Source organism: Pan paniscus, chromosome 4, assembly GCF_029289425.2.
Source record: "Pan paniscus chromosome 4, NHGRI_mPanPan1-v2.0_pri, whole genome shotgun sequence".
Classification (NCBI taxonomy): Eukaryota; Metazoa; Chordata; class Mammalia; order Primates; family Hominidae; genus Pan; species Pan paniscus.
In genome coordinates, this window is record NC_073253.2 from 38,640,707 (window position 1) to 38,653,291 (window position 12,585).

General features: G+C 39.1%; 1 protein-coding gene across 5 annotated transcripts in view; it reads right to left on the reverse strand.

Annotated features, from left to right (window-relative positions):
- Positions 1-12,585, reverse strand: part of IQGAP2 (IQ motif containing GTPase activating protein 2) — a 305,238-nt gene that overhangs the window by 43,570 nt on the left and 249,083 nt on the right. For all 5 annotated transcript variants that reach the window (XM_008962842.7, XM_034959927.2, XM_055112283.1 and 2 more), the window contains 4 exons: positions 11,416-11,499; positions 9,970-10,041; positions 9,238-9,307; positions 5,576-5,784 (listed from right to left, as the gene is read on the reverse strand). In XM_008962842.7, the coding sequence (XP_008961090.4) occupies positions 5,576-5,784; positions 9,238-9,307; positions 9,970-10,041; positions 11,416-11,499 (435 nt within the window). The remainder of the gene's footprint in view (positions 1-5,575; positions 5,785-9,237; positions 9,308-9,969; positions 10,042-11,415; positions 11,500-12,585) is intronic.

The window sequence follows — 12,585 nt, forward strand, 5'->3', positions numbered from 1 at the left end:
ATGTTAATTAATAACCATATGATAGCCTCAAAGTATTCAAGTGAAAGTTACACATCTTTCACTTTAAATCAAAAGCTAGAAATTATTAAGCTTAGTGAAGAAGGCATATCAAAAGCTAGGACAGGCCTAATGCTAGGCCTCTTGCACCAAACAGCCAAGTCATGAATGCAAAGAAAAATTTCTTGAGAGAAATTAAAAATGCTACTTCAGTGAACACATGAATGATTAAAAAGACAAAATGGCCTTATTGCTGATATGGAGAAAGTTTGAGGGGAATGGATAGAAGATTAAACCAGCACAATATTCCTTTAAGCCAAAGCCTAATCCAAAGCAAGGCCCTAACTTTCTTCAATTCTATGAGGCCTTAAGAGAAGCCAGGAAACTTCGGAAGAAAAGGTGGAAGCGGGCCAAGTGTGGTGGCTCATGCCTGTGATCTCAGCACTTTGGGAGGCCAACACGGGAGGATGGCTTGAGGCCAGGAGTTTGAGATCAACCTGGGCAACAGAGCAAGACCCCATCTCTACAAACAAATTTTAAAAATAAGCCAGGTGTGGTGGCTCATGCCTGTGGTACTAGCAACTCAGAAGTCTGGGACCCGCAGTAAGAAATACATTTTCCATCTTTTATTAGTGAACACACATACACCCTCTCTCTCACTAATGGTACATGCTGATATTTTCATTTGCTTTTATTCTATTCCACTTTTAAAGATTGCTCATTGTGACACACTAAATTGATTTCATGACCCTAATGGCATGCGACTCATATTTGAAAGTCGCCGTTCTAGAACACCTCCCCTGCCACTTAACATTAGTTCACTGTCCCAGAGTGGCAAGAAAGTTGCTTTTCCTAAAACTTTTTTCAGATTTTTGACTGAGCTCTTAGCTGGACCTCCACGTGAGGACTCTATTTGCACATCAGGAATGCTGGCCCAGTGTCCTTAGAGGGGCACTATGGGCAGTGTGGACAACAGTGTTTTGCTCTGCATGCACTACCAGCGTCTATCACCCTGGCCCCTTCCCACCACCGGCTATCAGCAGGGGCCCCTAGTCATTTTCACAAGCGGACATGGGCCCGCCCCCATTTCCAGTTGCCCCTGGGGATGAGAACCACCGTCAGGTCTTGCCTAAATGGCAAGCTCTAAATCTGTTTACTTCCTGGCACCCCATTCTCCCATAGCTGGGGTCAGCCCATTGAGCAGCTGGGGTCCAGAGCTCTAGGAAGCTCTGGAGTAAGACAGTTCCATGTGGCTACATCTGTTGCCTTCCAGGTCCATGATTTTATTCTTTCTCATTCTCAGTTCAGAGAGAGGCAGCCTTGACTTACCCACTTACTTCTGTCACCCCAATTGCTTTTATAGGGAAGGAGGGAGGGGAGTTGATTTACATTCCAATAACATTTTTAAAAAAGCAACATTTCCCCCTTGTTTTACCAATATATAAAATGTCTTCAGTACAAAGAAAGGAAGTGCAGTTACCACCAGATAGAGGTCAAGGGGGAATCTAGGCAGGCGGCTGTCTGATAATCCTTATCTATAAGAAGTCCTAAGACATCACTAGAATAAATGTGGCTTACAGTGCCAGTTAATCCACATTTTTCCTCTTCAGATAGCTGGTGACATGTATGTAAATCATTCAACTCCCTCAAATACACAGAATAAATCTATCACCTTGATTTTAAATATACGACAGGAAAGTCTTGTTACCTATGATTCTCCCCTTTTCCCTCCCAAGTGTTTTCAGTGGAGGTCACTCTAGAAACTGGGGGCTTTTTGTTTTGTTGCAGACTTCATCTTCTGGTTAATGGTTTTTGCCATATACAGATGAGAGGGTAGGGGTGGTGAGCAAGATCTGGGGCAGATCTAAATTCCTCTGCATTAGAAACAGGGAGAGTTGGTGAAGGCAGGATAATGAGAGGAATGGAGGGAGGGAAGCAACGGAGGCAATGCTGAACCCAGAAAGGGGAAGAGAGAGGACGGGCTGGTGGCTGTGCTGATGGAACAGCACCTGTCTGCTGGAGCTCCAAGGGCAGAGCCCGGCACAGCAATGGGGATATCCCCTCTTCCTTCTCCCTGTGAGGTTCTGACTTGCTCCAGAATGTGCTTGTGTGAATGGAGGTTTGCTTTGGGAAGCTTGAAGATGGACACAAGAGCCAACCCAGACAAGGATAACAAACAGGGGCAGATACTTTTTATTCATCAAAACTCACTTTTCCTGATTCTTAATAAATATTGAACATTGGAGGAATACCGTGGTTTGAAAGAGCAACCGTATTTGGCTTGTTCATGATAGTCCCCCATCTCAGTATTGCCCTTTTGCCACCACCTTTCCCCTTGCTCTGATAAAGGGATATCTGCATGCAGGTAGTATGCTATGATATAAACGTTTTTGTAGAAAGTGTGGGCTAGTATGAAGGGCTTGGGCTTGGGCTTTGGAGTCATAAAAGATATGGGTATCTGCAGAGTATAATTAGCTTGGTAAACCTACACAGGTTAACCTAAGCTTCAGTTTCCTCATCTGTAGAGTGAGTGTAATAACAGCAATTTTACTGAGTTGCTGTGAAGATTAAAAATATATGTAAATCACCTAGAACATTTTCCAGGGAAGAAAACACACTCAGAGAGAGGTTAAGAAACATGCTCAAGGTCACATGTTAACATAAGCAGTGAAGTAGTATAATTAAGTATTAATAGTTAAAAATCTCAGTCCTGAGTTTCAGGTAGTACTGGCCTGCAAATCTGGGCTCCTAGATGATACATCATACTCATGAATGGGAATTTTAGCACTAGTTTTAGATTAGCTTCAGTCTCTTAATTTAGGCTTTCCTTCCAGCTAGGCTGACCTATACTTTTTTATTTTTTATTTTTTGGCTCCTGTGCCTCCAGGAAACCTCTTATTTCAGTTGCTCTGTCTTCTTTCTCCAAACCATTCTTTTTGCCTAAAACCAACATTAGCCACTTCACTGACCTACAGATTTTGAGGATTTTAGGAGGAATGCTGATTTTAAAAGAACTATAAAAAATGTTAAGGTTACTAGCAAGAGCTACTAGCATTGTTCTATAAGAACAAAGCCATTTCCCTTTACAATCTCTCTTTTCCTCACTAAACACACACTCATTGTTAAAAATAAAAAGGTGTGGGGAGGAGGGGGAGAAGATAAACTTAACTATCACCCAAAGAAAAATCACTTAACTTCTTTCTTCTTCTGGATTATTATTTTTTGATAATAAAAGAAATCATACTACCTTAGGCACTATTTTCTCCTCTACTATATCGCAAACCTTTCCTCCTGCTTTAAAATAGTCTAAAAACTATCATTTTTAGTGGCTATACAACATCCATATTAAACTAATTCTATCGCCCTCTGCATATTGCTTTGGGCTTCAGGTCGTTTCCCACTTTTTCACTACTATAAATAAAGCTTCAATTGCTCTGTTCTTGTATCACTACTAATATTCTGTCAATGACAAGGCTAACAGCTACATATTTAATAATCATTAATTTAACCGCTAAAAAATGCTGGATACATATCTGGTGTTTGCAAATATGTTGAAAAACTTCACAATGTTATCTATTAGAGATAAGTGGCTTTAAAAAACCCCCACAAAACCTCAAGCATTCATAAAAATCTGATAACTTGCCATGATTGTGTTTCCAAAAGATACATATTATTTAAACTATGTACTGATTTGCAACTAAGCCTTTATTTTAAAAGGCAAGACATTTCCTGTTTATGATTTTATGGGGATAGCGTGAAACAGCAGTTTAAGGCTATAAAAAGCATTCTCTGAAAATCCTTCTGGAATATATTACACTTTAAAAGTTCTCATGGATGTCAAACAATACAAATAACATTGTTTTTTAAAAAGTACTGTTGTTTTTCTGGATAAAATAATAAAAGTAGAGTTAAATGTAGAACATTTAAACTGTAGTTTTATTCCTGAATATTTAGAAGAGATGATTATTTCTGTTTATAAAATGCTGTTTTTCTTATTTTCTCCTCCACAATTGCCCTGGTGTCTTTATGAGGTCTGGAGGACCAGCCTGGGGCATTCACATGCCCACGTAACTGGCAGCCTCCTGTGGCTGCTCATCCTCCCGTTGTCCAGAACGTTCGCTTGGTTGCTGGCCGCTGGCGCTCCACCTATGAGCCACTGTAGCCTTCTCAGAGCTTCCAGAAGGTCAGTTTCCCTCTTCGACCTATCAGTTTTCTGAAAACTGATGTGGCACATAGGAAGGGAACAGGGACAGGGAGAGTGGTCTTAGGCATCTGTTCTTGGGTAAAAATGACACTTTTTATACTTTTTTTTTTTGAGCCCTGATGTTGGCAGGTTTCACACAGATGTGAAACCACACCGTAATTTATTCAGAAGTTATCAACGGGGGCATAACGGGGGCAGTGTGTCTTTGTAGGGAGTCACATTTTGGAAATACGTAGGGGTGTTTTTTAATATCTTAACAATTGAAGGGCACTCTTGGTTTCTAGTGAGCAGGGATTGGGGATGAGAGGTGCTCTGTGATCTGCAATTTGTGGGATGGTCTTGTGTAAATAATTGCCCTCACCTTGCATGACAGAACTTTTGAATGTCTTACTGGTCATTTACGTGGGTCAAGATTCTGTTTGTAATTATCTGAGCCTAGAATCTAATTGTTTTATGTAGATGCATAATACATTTTCCCCACACAAAAGCTAGGATTTTCTAGAATTGCAACTGCTGTGTAAATTGGGTGGAGACTACACTTGGCTAATGTTGAACTTTACAAATAGTTGTTCTCCATTTTGGAAAATGAGGTCCTGCCTCATTCGCCACTGAAGCCCTCATAATCTGTAGCTGTTCTGTGAAGAGGTCTACACCTCTGGTAACTGTATCATGTCTTCCAGTGTCATCAGGCATATACATTTTCTCAATAAAATGTGTGCTTTTATTATTAATTACTCTTTAAATATCTCTTTTGTATTCATATAAAGGCCCTAGTCTTATTCTGAAGGTATATACATCAGTACATTTTATCATATAGATTTCATTTCAGAATGATAAAGAAGCCTTACAAAATGTTATAAATGGGCGGGCTTAAAATTTTACAGACGAAGAACCACTAATTTATAATAAAAACGATAAAAACTTATCCTAGATTCCAAATGAACTTAGCTAGACCAAAGTGTCATGAACATATATAACCACAAACAACATAATGTTTCAGTCAACAGTGGACCTCATATAAGACATTAGTCCTGTAAGATTATAGTACTATATTTTTACTGTATTTTTTCTATGTTGAGCTATGTTTAGATACACAAATACTTACAATTGTGTTACAATTGCCTGCAGTATTCAGTACAGTCACAAGCTGTACAGGTGTGTAGCCTAGGAGCAGTAGGCTTTTTTACCATATAGCCTAGATGTGTAGTAGACTCCACCATCTATGTTTAGGTAAGTGCTCTATGATGTTTGCATCAGGATGAAATCACCTAATGCTACATTTCTGAGAATGTATCCCTGTCATTAAGTGACTCTTGACTGTATGTAGGCGTCTTCCCTCTTCTGGGAGCTGACAGTCCCAAAAACCCCACTGACCTCTAGTGTGATCCTGTTCTTCACCAGCAGTCCAATCTTGATGTCCATCAGGTTCAGGTCTTTTTCCAGCTGTTGATTGGCCCTGATCTTGGTCACTACTTCTTCCCTTAATCGTGCAACCTCTAGTTCTTCCTGGAAATCCAAATCACTTTGGTCCAGCAGGTATACAAATTTGCGAATTACTGTTAATGGTGGGTTTTCAGAGCCAACTGCAGTGACAGGAACAGGTATACTTTAATTAGGAAAGCTTGGAATGATTATCAACAGGAAAGAAACAAGGTCTTAAATAATTACTAGAAAAATATACCAATGAAAGTACTTGGTCTAGGGTGAGAATCATTCTACCCACCCCCACACAATTTAAAATCTGGACAAGGAAACTGATCAATAAATAAATGCACAAAACAGATATCTGGCCCCACTCTTTTCTAGTTATCAACTCCCCTTTTATCCCTTTTATCAGCTCTCTCTCACACTGTTCCCTGGACTCATGCGCTAAGAAGATAGTCCTATCTGTGCCTCATTCCTCAGGAACCTGGGAAAGAAAGTTAACGTAAGTTACCTCGACCCTGAGACCTTGTGCTTGAGCTAGATAAGTGACTTACATTCTTGCTGCAGGAAGCAGAAAGTGGTTTCTCCCAGCCCAAAGGATCTTTGGGAAGGAGCCGGAAGTAGGTGAAAGCTGAATTAGAAAAGGGCCAGGAAGGGAGGACTGTAAAAGCCAAACAGGAACCAACAGAATGATAAGTAAAACGAATGTTCTACTTAGCTGAAATAAAAAGATTTTAGAAATTGAAACTTGGCCCTTGTCCTTTGAGCACCGGCCAAGGGAGGGTGCTCAGAATCTAGGGGTCAGCCCCTGTTATTGAGAGGGACATTCTCACATAAATTCTAAAAGGGTTTTCCCCTTAGTACCTGGAACTTTAGGCTTTAATTTCCTGGCACTCTGACTCTTGGAAAAATATTTTTAACATGCTTAGGGAGATCAGATCTGGGTAAACTGTAAGAATAAATTGTCTGGTCCGTTGAGGACGAATGATTAGACCCAGTAATAGAAAGATGACTTGGAAGAGCTAGTCCAGCCATGGCCATCTCATTAGTTGCCCTCCTTTACACCTAGGCCCTTGACAGTCTTCCTTTTACTTCCACCTTAGTTCTGTGGTGTTTTGACACTAAAGGAGTAAGAAAACTAACACCAAAACAACTGCATAAACCACAAACAACTGCGTAAATGGCCTTTATTGGAGAATTTTCCTTGGATCATGGGACCCTTTATTTCCTGATCACTGAAGCACATCAATTTATTTTCCTTCTATTTCCAGCAAAGATGCTACCACTGACATGACCACTTCAGGGAAGGCCTTAGCAATGTACCACCGCTCATCCATGCAGCCAAGTTAGGGGAACATGAGCCTTCCCAACGTGGCCAGAGTTGATGGCTGCCTCTCCCACCCACGAAGGGTTGTGTCTCTTCTATGTATTAACAGTCCCATCGGAAAAAACTAAATTAGTATTTTAGCTTTACTAATTGTTATGGCTCGAATTTAATATTTCCTCTATCAATACTAGGCTTTTTGCCATCTTCATCTGAGAATGACTTTGTGGTACAGGTATTTTAATTTCAGGAAATCAGACCACTTTATAGTCTGCTCCTACAACTGACCACATCTTAGTTTCAGCATCTTTCAAGCTGGAATGCGTTCAGTGACATTCCAGAATAAAAGGGTGAGAACAGATGATAACAAACTTAGAAAAGTTATTTTTTTTTAAATTAGAAAATCCCAAAGCCTTACTTTTCTAAAGATGCTGAACTAAGAAAGAAATGAAAATTTATGTTTTGGTTACCATAAAAGCACCCAATTTGCTGAAGTCCAGAGAAGCTTAGATCTAACTCACTCACCGAGATGGTTTCTCTATTTACCTTTTATGCCCCAATATAAAGTTGCCTAGATTTTAAAATTGGAATTTGTCTTTGTAATAAAAAAGTAAACAAACAAAAAACATCACTATAACTGCTTAAAAAAAAAAACACTTTACCTTGAATAAAATGAAAACTAGCCTGTGTTCATTTGGAAAATTTATTTTGAAGTCATCTTTCATATATAAAAGCAACAGCAAACATATTTTAGTGTTAGGGCTCAGGAAAAAAAAAATCCTCTTTAGCCTTCTTTAAAAAAAAACCAAAAACAGCTGGGCGCAGTGGCTCATGCCTGTAATCCCAGCATTTTGGGAGGCCGAGGCGGGCGGACCACAAGGTCAGGAGATTAAGACCATCCTGGCTAACACGGTGAAACCCCAACTCTACTAAAAATACAAAAAATTAGCTGGGTGCGGTGGTGGGCGCCTGTAGTCCCAGCTACTTGGAAGGCTGAGGCAGGAGATAGCGCCACTGCAGTCCTGCCTGGGCGAAAGAGCAAGACTCCGTCTCAAGAAAAAAAAAAACAAAAAACAAAGAACAAACAAAAAAAACCAACAAAAAACCCCCAAAACAACAACATATCTACCAGCTGAGAGGTGAGCTGGAATCTAGTGGAATGAGACATTATTCAGTAGATTCTGCAGGCTGGAGGCAGAGTGAGGACTTCAAGCGTCCCTAGATTTTCCTTAACAAGTACCAGGGAAGATCTTTCTTGAGCCATATACTTCATCCCTTAATTCAGACAAACTTTAGACAATAAAAGGTGCTGGCTAAGCTTACTAGGCACTGTAAGTACTAGTAAATTTATCATCAAGCTCTCCTTGACTGTGCATGTTCCTATGATAATTAGAATGTTAAAAATTTAGTATATAAAGAATCAACTTATGATCTGTAAAAAACCAAAATAACAAACATAGGCAAAGTTGGGACTGTAAGGAGATAGCACAAAATGTGATTGTTATTTTTGGGTGAATTTTATTTTGCTATTTTCAAACTTTCTACAAATTTTTATTAAAAAATTTAATCTGTAATCCCAGCACTTTGGGAGGCCAAGGCAGGTGAATCATGAGGTCAGGGGTTCAAGACCAGCCTGGCACACATGGTGAAACCCCGTCTCTACTGAAAATACAAAATATTAGCTGGGTGTGGTGGCTGGTGCCTGTAACCCCAGCTACTCGGGAGGCTGAGGCAGGAGAATTGCTAGAACTGGGGAGGTGGAGGTTGCAGTGAGCCAAGATTGCGCCACTGCATTCCAGCCTGGGCGACAGTGTGAGACTCTGTCTCAAAACAAAAACAAACAAAAATTAAAAATTATTCTGTGAAAAGTTCAAAATGAAATTGTAGGAAGATATTTGCAGTTGTCACTTTTGGGAGATGAGACTATGTCTAACAAATTAAACAATTTAAATATAAGGTTATTTTCTGGCTAACTCTTTTGCATTAGATTTTTGACTCTCGCTTAGATTGAAAAAAAAATCAGCATTTATGCCAACTCCACTCTCTTTGAAGAAGAAATTATACCATGTGGCTGATCCCTTCCATTTAATAGGAAGGCCCATTTCCTTTCACCATGTGTTCCTCTGTGTACTGGTTTAGAACCTGGAGCCTGAGATGATCAAAATCTACTGGAAACAATGGGTATCCTCTGTTCTTAGCACAGCCTCTGAAGTGACCAATATGGACCAATATGTCCTTGCCTGGTTTATAAAAAATCCTTGCTTTGTTTCAGAAAGCTCTCACTTACCCAATGTTTTGTAGTCATCTCTAGCTTTGTTCGCTCTCAACAGTGACTGTATTTTCACAATTTCATTATTCTGCAAAAGATTAAGACAAGTCTTGATCTCCCAGAGTCCCACCTACTCCATTATTTTTGAATTTGGAACATTTAAGAACTGTCAGTATTTAAGAACTGACATTACTTAGAACTGACAGTATTTCAATGTGGTGTATTCAACATTTATTTTTCCATTTTCTTTGAAGAAGAGGTCAGATAAGTCAGCTAAAAGTACAAACAAGACTGTAGGGGAACTGCTTAGAGAAAGAGATCTAAAAAGGGAAAATAATTTTAGCACACAACTTAGATGATCCAATCTATGTTCCCATATCTCTTCTTTAAAGATTCAGGAAGAAATCCCTCCCAGGGGCTTCTATTTAAAGTAAGCAGTTAACAGTTGAAAAAACTACATATGCAATGCTGTAAAATATTTCTCTAGAGTCTTCTCTTTGGTGTTACTAGCCCACAGTTTTCCCCTCACCCATTTTCTATCGAGTCCTGACTGGTGAAGTCTAACTCTCAACATGATTTCTGAGTGAAAACAGTAAGCCTCCAAATATTATCATATGAAGTTCTAAGATCCATTATTTCTTAAGTGTTCATGTCCACCATTCAATAAAAATCATTCAATGCTAACTTTCAATAAAGCATTCATTTAGGTCATTATCAACCTGGATAAAATCCCACAGGCATTTTTCTTACATGATCTCTGAAATACTGTAGTCTTGAAAGATAGCTCTTTCTTGCAGTTGCCATTCGGAACCAGGACTGAATCTAAAAAGTTTTAAAAAATAGAAAAGTACAACAAAAAATAAAGAGAAAAGTCAAAGTAATCACCAAACAACCCGTAATACAGTTTTGTGTAGTTTTTCTAAAAACAATGATACTTGATAAAGAAAAAAAGCAGCCCACTGAATAATCAATCTCTAAAGCCTACTCTTCATCTTTCACTGATGTTTCTTAAGGGGTTCAAAACGCTTTACATGTTACTCTTAATTTCACCACCTTAATAAGAGAGAAGTGGGGAAAATAATTTAACTTTGTACTATTTTACGTTAAACTCAGTAAATAAAAGCCAGAAGGGTGAAGCGTTTTGCTGAGAGTTGCAATGAGTCAGGAAATCAAGTAAACTAAGTCTAGGGTTTCTTCTAACATCCCTTTAAATGCATCCAATATCCTTTAAGTTTTTACAGGAAAACATCGAAGAGGTCTCATGAGGGACCAATTGCTACCAACGGTTTTTGACAGAATAGGCATATGTTCCATAGGATGCTATTTCATCAAGGAGCTACTGCACAATGGATCTGGGTCACATTATTCTCTGTCTTCACAGTTTAAAACGTTTTTTAAATTTGTTTTTATTATTATTTTTTAAAATACAAATGAGGTCCCCCTATGTTACCCAGGCTGGTCTTGAACTCCTGGGCTCAAGCGATCCTCCCACCTTGGCCTCCCAAAGTGCTGAGATTACAGGTGTGAGCCACTAAGCCTGGCCTGAAAGATCTTTAAACTAATCTGATTCTACTTTCCAGTTCCATTGCTTCCTCTCTCATCTGGATTTCCAAGCTGGAGACTTGTAGATCTCCAAGTTGTAGATTTCCAAGTTGATTTTTGTCCAGTCCTCTGGCTTTCAGATCCATGAGAGTGGACATCACAGTACCCTTTCTTTCTCACCCAGAGCTATTCACCTGGGTGAAAGGCTGGGTTCGACTTATTCAACTCCCAAATATAGGCCCTAAATTAGCTCTACTTCCTCTTATCATTGGTTTTGTTCTGTTACATCTGAGCATTCTAAATATGCTTAAGCAAATGTGGAAAGAGAAACATGAAAAAAAGCTGGGTTCTACCTAGAGTCTAAATAATCAACTTGAACTTTCTAGACAAAGAACATTTATTGGTTATAGAACACTTTCACTTGTGATTCTCATAACCACTCATAAAGGACTTGAGGTTTTATAGTGGTTTAACCAACCTGCTTGAAAAATGATTAGGTAAATGAGCAGCAGAGCTGGGATTCAAATCCAGTACTGCCTTCTGACTTCAAGGCTCACATGTACCCTCCCTTTCTATAGCTGTCTTTCAGATTAAACATGAAATGAGGGGAAACGTTTAAGCCAAGCACTTGGTATGGTAGGAAAGGGTATTTACCTTCACAATAGAATCAGTATTATCAATGAACGTTTGCCGCCTGTGCATATACTCCTTCCGTTGTTTATATCCTTTCCAAAAAGCCTAAGGAAAAGAGTGGGTTATAGAATTATTTACTAGCAAGTTTCCTAGTTTATCTAGGAAGTGCAAGAGCAGAGCACATCTCAGGCCGCATGGAGCTGGGGCACTGTCAGGCACCCTCCCTTCAGATCTCATCTGGGCACCCTCTCTGGGGGTAGCCAGTTAAACACAGCAGAGCACATCAGCTCACAGCTGAGACTAGTTCTAAGCTTAGGACAGCAGAGTAAGGGTGATAAATTACATGGAGAAGCACAGTTCCTGCTGGAAAGCTTAACTTTACCAAGGCCCTGGGTGGCAAAAAGGAGTAATAAAATGGAATTTCTCCAAAACCCATAAACAGTATTAACTAGGTGCTAGTGGTATTTGATAACAACAAAAAATGCTTGAAAATAATGCCTAATATTAAGTATCTTTACCACAACACGTGGCCCACTGTGGCCCCGACTGGAAAGGAGGATGCTCTACCAACTTGTGGCCCTGAATCCCTTGGATCCCTGAAAACACTGGTGCTGCAACTGACCATCATTTCATATATTCCCACATAAAGTTAAACAATGCTTCATCAACATAGCTTTACCTGATTATCACCATTAAGAAGAATTTTTACAGGAAACACTTTACAAAAACTGGACACAAACTAGTATCTTTAGAAGAATTAAATTCATAACTGTTACAGTTTATTCCAATTCATTTATGAGCATCTTTTTATTGAAACATCTTTGTAACTCACCCCAATTCTGATACTGTTTTTCAAATTAGAAAGGAAGTAAAAGTTCCTTGTTAAAAAGGGCAAATATAAAAAATCAAATTATTTTTATAAACTTCTTTTCATGTCTGTATATATTTACCTCATTCTTTTTAAAAAGGGTACATGAAATTTTGTTATTTCAAAAATAATATTTTTGTAATGAGTCAAAACAATATAGTCAGGATGGAATCAAAATGACGAACTGGGCACTTGCTCCAGACTTCCCCTCAGTCCAAGTCCCTAGAAGGCATAAATACGTTTTAAAAAAAAAAACCTTTTAATTTGGAAAGAATCATCGACTCCCAGGAAGGACAAAAAATTATACAATGAGTTCCGTGTAC